The sequence below is a fragment of the Aquarana catesbeiana genome, linkage group LG12 (assembly GCF_042186555.1).
Source record: "Aquarana catesbeiana isolate 2022-GZ linkage group LG12, ASM4218655v1, whole genome shotgun sequence".
Taxonomy (NCBI): Eukaryota; Metazoa; Chordata; class Amphibia; order Anura; family Ranidae; genus Aquarana; species Aquarana catesbeiana.
The window spans coordinates 20,724,104-20,740,066 of NC_133335.1; the positions used below are offsets into that span (position 1 = coordinate 20,724,104).

The 15,963-nt window shown below is 48.5% G+C and overlaps 1 protein-coding gene and 1 long non-coding RNA gene across 3 annotated transcripts; one reads left to right on the top strand and one right to left on the bottom strand.

Annotated features, from left to right (window-relative positions):
* Window positions 1–487: 487 nt before the first annotated feature.
* TMEM74B (transmembrane protein 74B) lies at window positions 488–9,996 on the bottom strand. 2 transcript variants are annotated; one of them, XM_073607352.1, is made up of 3 exons: window positions 9,496–9,996; window positions 3,772–3,846; window positions 488–1,816 (listed from the first exon to the last, which is right to left on the bottom strand). In XM_073607352.1, exon 3 carries the CDS (start codon window positions 1,760–1,762, stop codon window positions 1,085–1,087), a length of 678 nt encoding a protein of 225 aa, XP_073463453.1. In that variant the 5' UTR covers window positions 1,763–1,816; window positions 3,772–3,846; window positions 9,496–9,996; the 3' UTR covers window positions 488–1,084. The 2 variants fall into 2 exon arrangements, with proteins under 2 accessions (XP_073463453.1, XP_073463452.1); XM_073607351.1 differs by lacking the exon at window positions 3,772–3,846 and having other exon boundaries at window positions 9,496–9,994.
* Window positions 9,476–15,807, top strand: LOC141113965 (uncharacterized). Its single transcript, XR_012236837.1, has 2 exons — window positions 9,476–10,009; window positions 14,807–15,807. It is a non-coding gene; the product is annotated as an uncharacterized lncRNA (long non-coding RNA).
* The last annotated feature ends 156 nt before the right edge of the window (window positions 15,808–15,963 follow it).

The window sequence follows — 15,963 nt, forward strand, 5'->3', positions numbered from 1 at the left end:
TGCAAAGTGCACAATTCAATTGCCTTTAGTAAATCTACCCCTATATTTCTGGCAAGTATTTTCTGTGCCCACTGAAAATGTTCTTAGCCTGAAAAAATAAAAATAAAAAACGAAAGCAGCCACAAGTATACAAGAAAAAGAACCGCTGCTCCAGGTGTATAAAGATAAGGCTGATTGGAGTATCTTGCAGAGTTCTAGCCCCGGCCCCCCTCCATAGGAAACTTGGAAAGAAGAAAGAAATGGCTGCACATCCAGAACTTCTGATTGCCTTTTATTTTGTTTCACAAAGATAACACCAAAGACACCAAACTGTGGTCACGTAGAGGCGTTTCACGCATACATCTTGTGCTTAATCATGATTAAGCACAAGATGTATGTGTGAAAAGCATCTACGTGACCACAGTTTGGTGTCTTTGGTGTTATCTTTGTGAAACAAAATAAAAGGCAATCGCAAGTTCTGGATGTGCAGCCATTTCTTTCTTCTTTCCACCTCACCCAAGGACGGGGAAGCTACAAAATAAATTTTTTTGCTATGTATGTTACTAAAGCATGTGGCATTTACAACACATACAAAGTTTAAGCTGTAACGGGCACATCTTTGAAATGTAGAGTTTTCAGATTTTTATCTTGCCCTGATTTTATAAATGTCTGACTCCCCACCATGCCAGCCAAGCCTCAACTGCCAGAGACCTGCGAGCTGGCAAAGCCAAATGGATGCAGTTTAGGCTCAGTCATAAATTCAATCTGTGCTAAAGCAGGATTTATTGATAAGAAATCCTGGTCAACATTCTTTTAATCGGAACATTCACATTCAACAGCACAGGTTGACAACCTGCAGCTCGACAGCCGGTGTGGTACTGCAAATGCACCAGCAGTCGTGGAGCTTATTGCTATCAACCTGTTTTACAGTGCATCTAGAAATAATTCTCTCTCCCCCTCCCCCAGCGTCACTGACATCGAAACAGCAGGAACCTCTCAGGACGGAATACTCTGGCCTCATTAAACATTAATGCCTCTATAGCAGAATATTTGCTCATCTAAATCATTAACCCGTGTCGGCATATTTGAAATGTCCTTGGTGCTCTTAAGGCTCGTGCCCTTGGTGGGTAATATTGTTAGTCATCTCCATCACTTCATGTTCTACCAGCACCTGACCACCTTCTGTGGTCATCTGTCTCATTCTCAGGTTGAGAGAACCATATTTTGTCCTGGGCCCTCTGGCCACGCTGAATTTCCTTCTCCGGTATAGTTCCCCCTTACAGATGGAGATCATGAGTAGTATGGAAAGGAGAGTGCCCCCTAACGTGAGAAGGCCCAGGCCTGCGATGATGCACTTGTCTAGGTTGGAGCCCAGGTGTGCATAATAGAGTTCTAGTCGTTCCATCTCACGGGCAGACACAGAATCGGGGCTCACTCGTACCTCCCGTGGTATGGTGTAGGCTATGGCCACCAGAATAATGCCACTAACCAGCAGTACTAAGGAACAGATGAAACCGTAATCTATGGAATGGCTTGCCGGCTCAGGTTCTCGACTGTCCTCGGAGTGAGGAGATCCATTCTCTTTCCCCCATCCCCTCACCTCCGATACAGGACTCGACTGCAAGGCATCCCGTGACTCTTGGCCAAAACTGGTCTCCCCGATCTCCTCGTAGGATGGGTTCTCAAATCCTCTGACGGTACCTGAACTCTCTGGGCGAGCGTGGCCATCTGCATTATGTCTTCTGCTGATGTCACTTAGCTCCAAGGAGTGAGGAGAAGCCATTGACCGAAGGTGGTCCTGCTCATCCTGGGCTTACAAGATTGCATCAGATGGCAGCTGAGAGGAAAGGTAGAAAATACGTTGAAATAAATTAAATTATGAAAAAAAACGTGTTTTACAATAAATGATCATTCCCTTTAGTTCCTTTTTAAATGTTTCCCCATGCTTCACATCTGTGTACTTGACCATACGGTAAACAATGTAATCTATTGATTATTACATGGACTGTTATTGATTCCTATGGCGCTAGTGTCTTCCACGCCACTGTAGTCAATATAAGAAAAAAAAGCAGCTTTTAAGTGGAACTCCAGCCAAAACTTTATGTGAAGAGTTAGAACATATATGTGCTGATGACCTATCACATACACTATATTGCCAAAAGTATTGGAACGCCTGCCTTTACACGCACATAAACTTTAATGGCATCCCAGTCTTTGTAGAGCTCAATATTGAGTTGGCCCACCCTTTGCAGCTATAACAGCTTCAACTCTTCTGGGAAGGCTGTCCACAAGGTTTAGGAGTGTGTCTATGGGAATGTTTGACCATTCTTCCAGACGCGCATTTGTGAGGCCAGGCACTGATGTGGACAAAAAGGCCTGGCTCACAGGCTCCGTTCTAATTCATCACAAAGGTGTTCTATCGGCTTGAGGTCAGGACTCTGTCAGGTTCCTCCACCCCAAACTCGGTCATCCATGTCTTTATGGACCTTGCTTTGTGTACTGGTGCGCAGTCATGTTGAAACAGGAAGGGGCCATCCCCAAACTGCAGGCCAGTCAAGTTCCTGCACCTCAAACTCGCACATCCATGTCTTTATGGACATTGCTTTGTGCACTAGTCCAAATCATTTGGTGGAGGGGGATTATGGTGTGGGGTTGTTTTTCAGGGGTTGGGTTTGGCCACTTAGTTCCAGTGAAGGGAACTCTTAAGGCTTCAGCATAACGAGACATTTTGGACAATTTCATGCTCCCAACTTTGTGGGAACAGTTTGGGGATGGCCCCTTCCTGTTCCAACATGACTGCGCACCAGAGCACAAAGCAAGGTCCATAAAGACATGGATGAGCGAGTTTGGGGTGGAGGAACTTGACTGGCCTGCACAGATTCCCGGTAAATGGTAATGGATCTCTTGTTTTTTTTTTTCTATTATCAAAGGAAACCTGGCCCAACATAATGAAAAATTTTTTTTTTTTAATTTAGCTGTATATTTCTTGTTACTACCATGACCTACCACCAAAAGAACAACTCAAAAAAAATTCTCCTGCTTCTGACGATCACAGAGATGCCACATATGTGTATGTTAGTTGTACCCATAGTACAGCCCAGAAGCAATAGTGCGCATTTTGCTTTTTATTATCCTAAAACTCTAATGCTAATTTTTTTTTTTTAAAAAAAAGGTGTTTACAGTCTGCCCAAAGTATACTGACCCCGACCTTTGACCCTCACTTGACCCAGACACTAACCCTGGCACTGACCTAGATGAAACCTTGATCTAGGTATTTTGTCTTTATTTTATTTTTATTTTTTTTTCACACAGTTGTTTTTCTCTTTCTCTACAAGGAGAGAGATACAATGTATCTTTCCTTTCCATTCACAGAGAGAGAAACACAGGGGGCAGGCATCACAGTGACCAATCAGAGGCTATCACAGCGATCAGGTGACCCAGAACCAGGATTTTCGGGTACCAATCGTTCATATGGGTCCGGGGTCTCCCATTCTGTGCTGGGAGCGTGCTGTGTGGCGCACACCCAGCACAAAGACCGATACAAATATATATGGCCCCACAGAAAAAAAAAAGCCCAGTCCAGTGAGGCCGCATGTATACGCACTGTCAGCGTCAAGAGGTTAAGATTAAGCCTAATGCCAAGTCTATCACTTGTCAAATGGCAGAACAGCATAGGCGTGCACACAGGATGTGCCTGGGCACACCCTAATCCTATGCCTGTAAATGTGTAACACAAGCAGTTACATATATGTTTGCATGCATTTTTGCTTCTCCTCCACTCAGGATCCTCACCTGATGATCACTCCTGGTCTGCATACTTGTTCCAGGGCAGTAACAAAGCCATTGGATCAGCACAACCCCCGGCAGCTAGCATTTTTAAAATAAGAGAGGTGTCAATGGACCCTACCTTACTTATTTCTGCACAATATTCCATTCAAATCAAATATTTGAACATACAGTTATTGCAGCCATTTGCTAAAATCATTTAGTTCATTTTTTTCCCTCGAGAGTGCCGGTTCACACAGGGGCGACTTGTCAGGCGACCTAGCCGCCTGACAAGTCGCCTCCCGTTCTGTACAATGGAACCGTTCTAATAGGAGCTACGCAAGTCACTCCGACTTAGAAAAAGGTTCCTGTACTACTTTGGGGGCGACTTGGGGCGACTTGCATAGACTTCTATACAGAAGTCGTTTTGCAAGTCGCCGTGGCAGTCGTGTGCAGTTCGCCTCGGTGAGGCGACCTGCAAGTTGTGCAGCCCCTGTGTGAACCGGGGCTTAATGTAAACACAGCACCCCATATTAACAGAAAAACACAGAATTGTTGACATTTTTGCAGATTTATTAAAAAAAGAAAAACTGAATATCATATTGTCCTAAGTATTCAGACCCTTTGCTGTAACACTCATATATTTAACTCAGGTGCTGTCCATTTCTTCTGATCATCCTTGAAATGGTTCTACACCTTCATTTGAGTCCAGCTGTGTTTGATTATACTGATTGGACTTGATTAGGAAAGCCACACACATGTCTATATAAGACCTTACAGCTCACAGTGCATGTCAGAGCAAATGAGAATCATGAGGTCAAAGGAACTGCCTGAAGAGCTCAGAGACAGAACTGTGGCAAGGCACAGATCTGGCCAAGGCTACAAAAAAAATTTCTGCTGCACTTAAGGTTCCCTCTGCTACAGAGCATCCATCTTCTTTCCGGGTATCGTGGCTTCAGCGCTGTGATTGGCCGGAGCCACAATGACGTCACTCCCACGCATGCGCACAGGAGCCGCCAATAATGGCATATCGCCGTTAGCAGCGGCATGCTCAGTGCGCCTGCGCGCCGCTCGTAGACAGCGGTGCCTGTCTTTTTGCAAATATCTCCTAAACTGTGTAGGTTTAGGAGATATTTCTTGAACCTGCAGCTAAGCCTTAATCTAGGCTTACCTGTAGGTCAAAGTGGTCTGTAAGGGTTTACAACCACTTTAAATGGAAGACATTTGGGACGACCAGAACCCTTCCTAGAGCTGGCCGTCCGGCCAAACTGAGCTATCGGGGGAGAAGAGCCTTGGTGAGAGAGGTAAAGAAGAACCCAAAGATCACTGTGGCTGAGCTCCAGAGATGCAGTCGGGAGATGGGAGAAAGTTGTAGAAAGTCAACCGTCACTGCAGCCCTCCACCAGTCGGGGCTTTATGGCAGAGTGGCCCGACGGAAGCCTCTCCTCAGTGCAAGACACATAAAAGACCGCATGGAGTTTGATAAAAAAACACCTGAAGGACTCCAAGATGGTGAGAAATAAGATTCTCTGGTCTGATGAGACCAAGATAGAACTTTTTGGCCTTAATTCTAAGCGGTATGAGTGGAGAAAACCAGGCACTGCTCATCACCTGTCCAATACAGTCCCAACAGTGAAGCATGGTGGTGGCAGCATCATGCTGTGGTGGTGTTTTTCAGCTGCAGGGACAGGACGACTGGTTGCAATCGAGGGAAAGATGAATTCGGCCAAGTACAGGGATATCCTGGACGAAAACCTTCTCCAGAATGCTCAGGACCTCAGACTGGGCCGAAGGTTTACCTTCCAACAAGACAATGACCCTAAGCACACAGCTAAAATAACGAAGGAGTGGCTTCACAACAACTCCGTGACTGTTCTTGAATGGCCCAGCCAGAGCCCTGACTTAAACTCAATTGAGCATCTCTGGAGAGACCTAAAAATGGCTGTCCACCAACGTTTACCATCCAACCTGACAGAACTGGAGAGGATCTGCAAAGAGGAATGGCAGAGGATCCCCAAATCCAGGTGTGAAAAACTTGTTGCATCTTTCCCAAAAAGACTCATGGCTGTATTAGATCAAAAGGGGGCTTCTACTAAATACTGAGCAAAGGGTCTGAATACTTAGGACCATGTGATATTTCAGTTTTTCTTTTTTAATAAATATGCAAAAAAGTCAACAATTCTGTGTTTTTCTGTCAATATGGGGTGCTGTGTGTACATTAATGAGGAAAAAATGAACTTAAATGATTTTAGCAAATGGCTGCAATATAACAAAGAGTGAAAAATTTAAGGGGGTCTGAATACTTTCTGTCCCCACTGTACATCAATGATCATGTATCCAGTAATAGAAGCAGACTTATTAATCAGGCAGTGTAGCTAACAGGGGCAATAGGTTTAATTTTTCATCATCTCCAAGCAGTGAAAGTTGAATGCTGCTCTTTGCCTTCCTAATACGTATGTTTTTTATTTTTATCCCTTTGCTATATCCTAATCCTCAGCAATAAACAATCATCTTTCATTACTGTAACTGCACTAAGCTGCTTGCTGATTGGCTGCTGTCATTAATCTGGAGCCTTGCACAGAAGGGTAGTGATGTCAGGAGTCAGCTGGAGCTGTCCATTCAGCACCACATTACAAACCGGGGCTATCCTCCACAATACACATCTATCCATTCACCACCACATTACAATCCAGGGCTATCCTCCACAATACACATCTATCCATTCACCACCACATTACAAACCGGGGCTATCCTCCACAATACACATCTATCCATTCACCACCACATTACAAACCGGGGCTATCCTCCACAATACACATCTATCCATTCACCACCACATTACAAACCGGGGCTATCCTCCACAATACACATCTATCCATTCACCACCACAAACCAGGGCTATCCTCCACAATACACATCTATCCATTCACCACCACAAACCAGGGCTATCCTCCACAATACACATCTAACCATTCACCACCACAAACCAGGGCTATCCTCCACAATACACATCTATCCATTCACCACCACAAACCAGGGCTATCCTCCACAATACACATCTAACCATTCACCACCACAAACCGGGGCTATCCTCCTCAATACACATCTGTCCATTCACCACCACAAACCAGGGCTATCCTCCACAATACACATCTATCCATTCACCACCACATTACAAACCAGGGCTATCCTCCTCAATACACATCTATCCATTCACCACCACATTACAAACCAGGGCTATCCTCCATAATACACATCTATCCATTCACCACCACAAACCAGGGCTATCCTCCACAATACACATCTATCCATTCACCACCACATTACAAACCGGGGCTATCCTCCACAATACACATCTATCCATTCACCACCACATTACAAACCGGGGCTATCCTCCACAATACACATCTATCCATTCACCACCACAAACCAGGGCTATCCTCCACAATACACATCTATCCATTCACCGCCACACCACAAACTGGGGCTATCCTCCACAATACACATCTATCCATTCACCACCACATTACAAACCGGGGCTATCCTCCACAATACACATCTATCCATTCACCACCACATTACAAACCGGGGCTATCCTCCACAATACACATCTATCCATTCACCACCACAAACCAGGGCTATCCTCCACAATACACATCTAACCATTCACCACCACAAACCGGGGCTATCCTCCACAATACACATCTGTCCATTCACCACCACAAACCAGGGCTATCCTCCACAATACACATCTAACCATTCACCACCACAAACCAGGGCTATCCTCCACAATACACATCTATCCATTCACCGCCACACCACAAACTGGGGCTATCCTCCACAATACACATCTATCCATTCACCACCACATTACAAACCGGGGCTATCCTCCACAATACACATCTATCCATTCACCACCACAAACCAGGGCTATCCTCCACAATACACATCTAACCATTCACCACCACAAACTGGGGCTATCCTCCACAATACACATCTAACCATTCACCACCACAAACCGGGGCTATCCTTCACAATACACATCTGTCCATTCACCACCACAAACCAGGGCTATCCTCCACAATACACATCTATCCATTCACCACCACATTACAAACCAGGGCTATCCTCCACAATACACATCTATCCATTCACCACCACATTACAAACCAGGGCTATCCTCCATAATACACATCTATCCATTCACCACCACAAACCAGGGCTATCCTCCCCAATACACATTTATCCATTCACCACCACAAACCAGGGCTATCCTCCACAATACACATCTATCCATTCACCACCACATTACAAACCAGGGCTATCCTCCATAATATACATCTATCCATTCACCACCACATTACAAACCAGGGCTATCCATTCACCACCACATTACAAACCGGGGCTATCCTCCACAATACACATCTATCCATTCACCACCACAAAACAGGGCTATCCTCCATAATACACACCTGTCCATTCACCACCACATTACAAATCAGGGCTATCCATTCACCACCACACCACAAACCAAGGCTATCCTCCACAATACACATCTATCCATTCACCTCCGCTATACAAATATCACCAGGGCTATCCAGCATAACACACCACTCTCCATCCACCACACTATCAATGGTGGAACTCTGCACCCTACACCTCTACACAAAGCATGCCCGCTGCCCCCAGACACGTACACAAATCACACATGTGCTGATGGAAGGATTGTACACAGAAGAAAGCAGGCACTCCTCTTACATTGATGAAGACTGATCGGGGGGGTGCTGGACACCAATCCTCCATGTATTGCAAATGAAGGCGAATCATTGCTGTAGTAATAAATACAAACCACCCTCACACATAATACACCAGGAGGCATGGATGACATCAGCACAACAGTCCCTGTGGCACCTCCACCCTGCTGGGCGCTCCAACCTGACAACACACAGCAATCAACACTGCTGATGGGGGAAGGGGGACTACAGGTGCCAGGCCAGGTGCCCTCTAGGACCCTACCGGGGGGGGGGGGGGGGGGCTACAGGTCTAAGTATGCCAGGTGCATTCTGGTAACCTCCCTATGAGGGGGGACTACAATGCCAGGTGCATTCTAGGACCAACCCCAGGGGGGGGGACTACAAGTCTAAGCATGCCAGGTGCATTCTAGGACCAACCCCAGGGGGGGGGACTACAAGTCTAAGCATGGCAGGTGCATTCTAGGACCAACCCCAGGGGGGGGGGACTACAAGTCTAAGCATGCCAGGTGCATTCTAGGACCAACCCCAGGGGGGGGGGGCCACAGGTCTAAGCATGCCAGGTGCATTCTAGGACCAACCCCAGGGGGGGGGGGACTACAAGTCTAAGCATGCCAGGTGCATTCTAGGACCAACCCCAGGGGAGGGGGACTACAAGTCTAAGCATGCCAGGTGCATTCTAGGACCAACCCCAGGGGGGGGGACTACAAGTCTAAGCATGCCAGGTGCATTCTAGGACCCTCCCCAGGGGAGAATACAGGTCTATACATGCCAGGTGTATTCTGGTACCCTCCCCATCAATTAGCGGGCCAGCTGTCACATTGAGCATCATGCAACACATCGGCAGCCCCAATCTGTGTGTATGACTCCTCTTCACCATCAATCCTCCCACACAAAGGAGGACGTACAAAGCAGTCACTGCACACAATTGGACACAGATCACAATCTGGGGTCCCCCCAATCTGTACATATATATATAGACATACAGACAGTCACTGACCTGTGCACCCCCCAGGGATGGCTGGCATCCTCCCCCAGACACAATGAATCTCCACTCTCAGTAAAGGGACAGCTCTTGCTGGGCATCCACCGATGTGTGTTGCAGCGGCTCAGGCAGACGGCTGCTGTACGATGACCCCGGAGACAGCCCAGGACTCGGCTCCATCACCGACCATGTGGGAGGAGACTGGGCTCTCAGCGCCATCTACCGGCCGACTCGGGGAAGAGTGTCCCCCTGTCCTTAGTGGGGATCGCCATTTTTAAATCCCACCACAAGTGGACATTTAAAGGGGGCCGCCTCACCATCCGCCCAGGGGCCACAAGTGCACCACCCATCCTTTATCAATGCCCCAATTCTTTTCTGCATTCTCACCACCAGATGCCAGCAATGCCCTTCAGGTGGGCTCATTCTTCACCTGTCAGCTGCTGAGATCAGAAGGTTTGCAGCTGGCAGGAGAGATCTGACTATGGAGGGGCCCCTGGAACCCGCCCTGTGCTGGCTCAGGAGGGAGCTGGTAAGAACTGGGGATGGATGGAGCATACAACATTGTGTTATCATTGTGCAGTCACATCATCATCACCCCTGAGATGGGAGGGAGATTTCTCCCCCCCTCCCCCCCTATTGTACAAAGGGGGGGAGGAGACCACCAGCATGGGGGGAGAGATCCCCCCCCAACTAGGGTTGCCACATCATCCCTTTAATCCAGGACACATGAATTACACAGGTTCTGTGGATTAAGGCGGTAATTAAACTCACTTGGTGCCTTATCTGCATTAAATCAGCCTCAGAACCTGTGTAATTCATATGTGTCCTAGATTAAAGGGATGATGTGGCAACCCTACCACCAACATGGGGGGGAGAGATCACCTTCCCCCCATTGTACACAGGGGGGAGGAGGCAACCAACATGGGGGGAGAGATCACCCCCCACCATTGTACACGGGGGCAGGAGACCACCAACATGGGGGGAAAGATCACCCCTCCCCCCCATTGTATACAGGGAGGGAGGAGACCACCAACATGGGGGGGGGGATCACCCCCCCTCATTGTACACAGGGGGGAGGAGACAACCAACATGGGGGGAGAGATCACCCCCCCCATTGTACACCGGGGGGGGAAGAGACCACCAACATGGGGGGAGAGATCACCTTCCCCCCATTGTACACGGGGGGGGGGAGACCACCAACGTGGGGGGAGAGATCACCTTCCCCCCATTGTACACAGGGGGGAGGAGACAACCAACATGGGGGGAGAGATCACCCCCCCATTGTACACAGGGGGGGGGGGAGACCACCAACATGGGGGGAGAGATCACCTTCCCCCCATTGTACACAGGGGGGAGGAGGCAACCAACATGGGGGAAGAGATAACCCCCCCCCCCCATTGTACACAGGGGGGGAGGAGGCAACCAACATGGGGGGAGAGATCACCCCTCCCCCATTGTACACAGGGGGGAGGGGACCACCAACATGAGGGGAGAGATCACCCCTCCCCCATTGTACACAGGGGGGAGGAGACAACCAACATGGGGGGAGAGATCACCCCCCCATTGTACACAGGGGGGGGGGAGAGACCACCAACATGGGGGGAGAGATCACCTTCCCCCCATTGTACACAGGGGGGAGGAGACCACCAACATGGGGGGAGAGATCGCCTTCCCCCCATTGTACACAGGGGGGAGGAGACCACCAACATGGGGGAGAGATCACCTTCCCCCCATTGTACACAGAGGGGAGGAGGCAACCAACATGGGGGGAGAGATCACCCCCCACCATTGTACACGGGGGGAGGAGACCACCAACATGGGGGGAGAGATCACCCCTCCCCCCCATTGTACACAGGGGGGAGGAGACCACCCCTCCCCCATTGTACACAGGGGGGAGGTGACAAACAACATGGGGGGAAAGATCACCCCCCCCATTGTACACAGGGGGGGAAGAGACCACCAACATAGGGGGAGAGATCACCTTCCCCCCATTGTACACAGGGGGGAGGAGGCAACCAACATGGGGGAAGAGATCACCCCCCCCCCCCATTGTACACAGGGGGGGAGGAGGCAACCAACATGGGGGGAGAGATCACACACACTGTACACAGGGAGGGAGGAGACAACCAACATGGGGGGAGAGATCACCCCCCCCCCTCATTGTACACAGGGAGGGAGGAGACCACCAAGGGGGGGGGGTACATTCACATCTGACACCAGCAAAAGAGAGGGGTGTGACCAACCTCACCTATAACAACAGCGCTCATGGGGACTGAGAGATGCAAAAGGAGATTCTGTACAGCTTAACCCCCTCAATACTGGGCACCATAGGTGTGCACCCAGCCTATTGCATTAGGGGGGCTTCGGGGAGTGCAAAGCCCCTTTTTTAATTATTTTTGGATTTTTATTTATTTATTTTTTTACATTTTTTTAACTGCCTTTTGGGGGGGGGGGGGGGCTTTGGTAAAATATCAGGGTTCTAAACACACTTTTCATGTCTTACATTTAGCACTGAAAAAGGGGGACTGAGGACAGGATGGAGGCGCAGATGCTAGAACTGATCCCCCTACAGCGCAGTCAAAGGGAAGGAGGAGTTGGAAGCGCTGCAATGGGAACCGGAGGTCCGATATCTACAAAAGGCAGTACAGCCGGTCCTAATAGGACATGGGCCCGGTACAGGAGGGCAGGCTGTACTGTACAGCCGGTTCTAACAGGACATGGGCCCGGTACAGGAGGGCAGGCTGTACTGCCTTTTCATCGGCCCTGGTGCACAGGGTGATAAGGGTGTGCCCTGGCATAATTAATAATAACTGCTGCAGTAGGGAACAGACACAAAGAGATACACTCCGCATCTTTCCAAATAACTGTTCTGATTTATTTTGATGCAATTGAAGGTTTTTATACACATGATTACGTACGTATCACATGAATATTGCACTTTTATGGTAACTAGGGGCGTAACATAGGCAGGCTAATTCTAATCAGGACTAGAAAGAATGCAAACATGTAATGAAAACATTGTGAGGGCAGTGTGCAATACATACAAAATAGAATACAATTATATACAGAACTTAAACATTTCCTTTACAGTGCTCAAGCTTAGAGTCAAGATGGGACAGCTGCAGCAAAGGGGAGTATGGGTGTTTGTTTGTTTTTATATACCCCACGCTTCTTCTTTAAAGTGATTCTAAAGGTTTATTTTTTTCTAAAATAACAAACATGTCATACTTACCTCCTCCCCCCAAACCTCTTCTTCTGGCACCCTCCCTGGCGGTCTTGGTTCCTGTTCTTTTCTGCATCACTGTGGGGGACACTCCTGCAGGCTCCATCCTGAGCTGCACTGTGTGCGTCTATTGGCACACACAATGTGGCTCAGCCCCGCCTCCACTTTCAGATCACAGGATTTGATTGACAGCAGCCAATGGCTCTCGCTGCTGCCGGGCCTCCTGTGAAAGAGGGAAGAGAGGAGCAGCACTGCGGCAGAGGTGTACAGCACTGGATCGAGATCAGGCTCAGGTAAGTATTTAAGGGGGGGGGGGCTGGGAGGAGCTGACATTGAGCCTGGGTTCACACATGTGACATGCGGGAACCAAAGCTATTACAGCGCCGGCTTACGCATCACATCTCTCCCACAGGCAGCTCACACTGCCCTCTGCGAACCGCTGTGGGTGTCAATACAATGTTAATGACACCCCCAGATCGGTTCACAGATTTGGACAGGAATCGGATCCGATTCCAGCGCGGGGTAAAAAAAAAGTCCCTGCAACTTTTTTTTCTGCGAGTCCAATGCGAGTTCAGCCATACAACTGTATGGATGAACTCGCACAGCACAGACATCGCATGTGATCGGCACCCGCGGTGCAGGTGCGAATCAACTGCGATGTCTGAGATCGCACAAGTGTGAACCTGGGCTCAAAGGAGTTGTAAAGGCCGAAGGTTTTTTATCTTAATGCATTCTATGCATTAAGATAAAAAAACTTCTGTGTGTAGCAGCCTCCCCTGCAACCCTCTAATTACTTACCTGAGCCCCATCTCTCTTCAGCGATGTCCACGAATGCCTAAGCCATCTGGGACACTCTTCCTGATTGGCTGAGACACAGCCAGTGGTGGCTGGTGGGGGTTTTTGTGGGGAGGTGGCAAACAATCCACTACTGCCCTCCCCCCACGGCACTAACACAGCCCCCCACCACCACCCACTGTCCTTACCTTGGATGCAGGCGGTGAGAGCGTGGCGGGCTCAGGGAACGCTGCTCCGGTGGATGGTGTCCTCTCCTGGAGCAGCTTCCGCGGTGTCTCCTCTCTCCTCCCCCCCGGCGCTAGGCGTCCAATAGAATTGCCTGACAATTTGGCCAATCGGGAAACCTGTTTCTTACCTGCTTCCCGATTGGCCGGGAGGAGGATCAGCGTTGCAACAGAGAATTTTCCTTCGCTGTTGCAACACACCTGGGTGGGCTCCAGACGCAATGCTCTGCGTCCCGAGACCACCCTATTTTGAAGCCTATTAGAGCCTTTGGTTCTAATCAGCGCTTCAAAAAAAACCCTGACCGCTCTAATTTATATGCCCGGTGACCCGTAAGGGGCCGGACACATGAATAGGGGGTGGCAGGGGCGGCCATGGATAGATTCATGCTATGCATGAATCTATCCACTGCATATAGGGAGTGGAGAGGATAGAGGGGGGGCGCCCCTAATGGACGGGCCTTCCCTGGACACAGCAGCGGCGCCATTGGCTCTCACGGCTGTCTGTTGATCAAAGTCAGTCAACCAATCAGGGGAGAAAGGGGGTGGGTCCAGGTCGGGAGTCAGTGTCTGAATGCACACACGGAGCTGTGACTCGGCTCCAGTGCCCCCATAGGAAACTGCTGACTGTGGGGGGCTCTTCATAGGAGGGAGGGGCCAGAAGCAGCAAAGAGGGACCCGAGAAGAGGAGGATCTGGGCTGCTCTGTGCAAAACCAACTGCACAGAGGAGGTAAGTATAACATAAATAAAAAAAAAAAAAAAACAGACTTTACAACCACTTTAATTAGAAAGATTTAGGGCCTGTGTCAAAGGCATTATTTGCCATAATTTTAGGAAGCTTCTGAGCCCATTCAAAATTCATTGAGAAGAGCATCTGACCTGTAGTTTATCTTTTTCTGAAATGCATTTGACCTGCTTCAAGTTGGGTTTGCAGTTCCATAGACTTGTATGAGAAAGTGTCTGACCTATCCCAAGCTGGACACAAAAAAAAAAACAGTGTCTAAACATACACTTTACAAAAAGTAATATATACTCATCTATTTTGTTGATTTTTTAAAAAAAAACTTTTTCTATTGCTCTCCATAGTGTGAGATGCGCCAGCAGGATGAGAGGTTGTTGTCTCAGCTGAATGACCTTCATGGCAGGATTCGGGAGCACCGGCTGGAAGCTGCATTCTGGGCTAGCCGACACCCCATTCAGGAGTCACAGCCGGTAAGAGGGCGCTCCACATCGGAGGATATCGGAACCGCGGCTCATAAAGACGGCGACTCTCCGACCTCTTTACAGATTGCACTTCGGAGGAACTCTGCACCATAATTGCTCTCTAAAGCCCCGTACACACGATCGGACTTTCCGACGGGAAATGTTCGATGACAGGCTGGGGCTGGGGCTCTTTTCATTTGGAGGATCTGAATCTTTTCATCGGTCTATCAGCCTAGACCTACCTGAGTGGTGGAGTATTTTTCGATTCGACTTTGCTGAGTTTGCACCCTTCATCTCCAATATACTAGGACGGTGTGAACACAAGCGATACCACCTGGAGCGGTAATTTACCTTGATTAAAAGAAGGTGCCCAAAGGGTGGCGCTCAAGAGCTGAAATTCCACTACGTTCGTGTTTGTTGGCCGACAATTGTGTACCGTTTGTATGTAGGACAAGTTCCTGGCACGCTCCCTTTGGACAAAAGTCTGTTGGCCAACAATCCGATCGTGTGTACGAGGCTTTACAGTCAACACCAACCTGGTATGGACTCAGACTAATTGAACTCAGTATATTACAGGACTTTGTAAAAAAAGGATTGAAGATCGTTATAGGGGGGTTTAGTATCTGTGGCCTAGAAATTGGAATACCTTGCTAAAACTTTTAAGTTCAAACACTTGAATGAAGCTAACAAAAGCCCATCTGTACAGGCCTTTATTTATCATTTGTGTGTACGATGGCCATTTAGCATAACCCAATGGAACGACCTACATGCAGACACTTCACAGAAGGCATGTGCTGTATAGCGATAATGGTGTTTAGGGTTGCTAACATTGGATCAACCAGTTATGAAATAAATACCATGATGGTCCATTTTCATCCCAAACATATATTGTAATTGAATGTTATTAAAAATGACCTTTCCTTTTCAATCTGCTGCCCCTGTAATATTCTGTAAAATGCAATATGGCCACCCGGAGGTGTTCTGTACACAGATGGGATACAAAACGCCCCCCAGAAATGTAATTTCCTGCTTGTGTGATT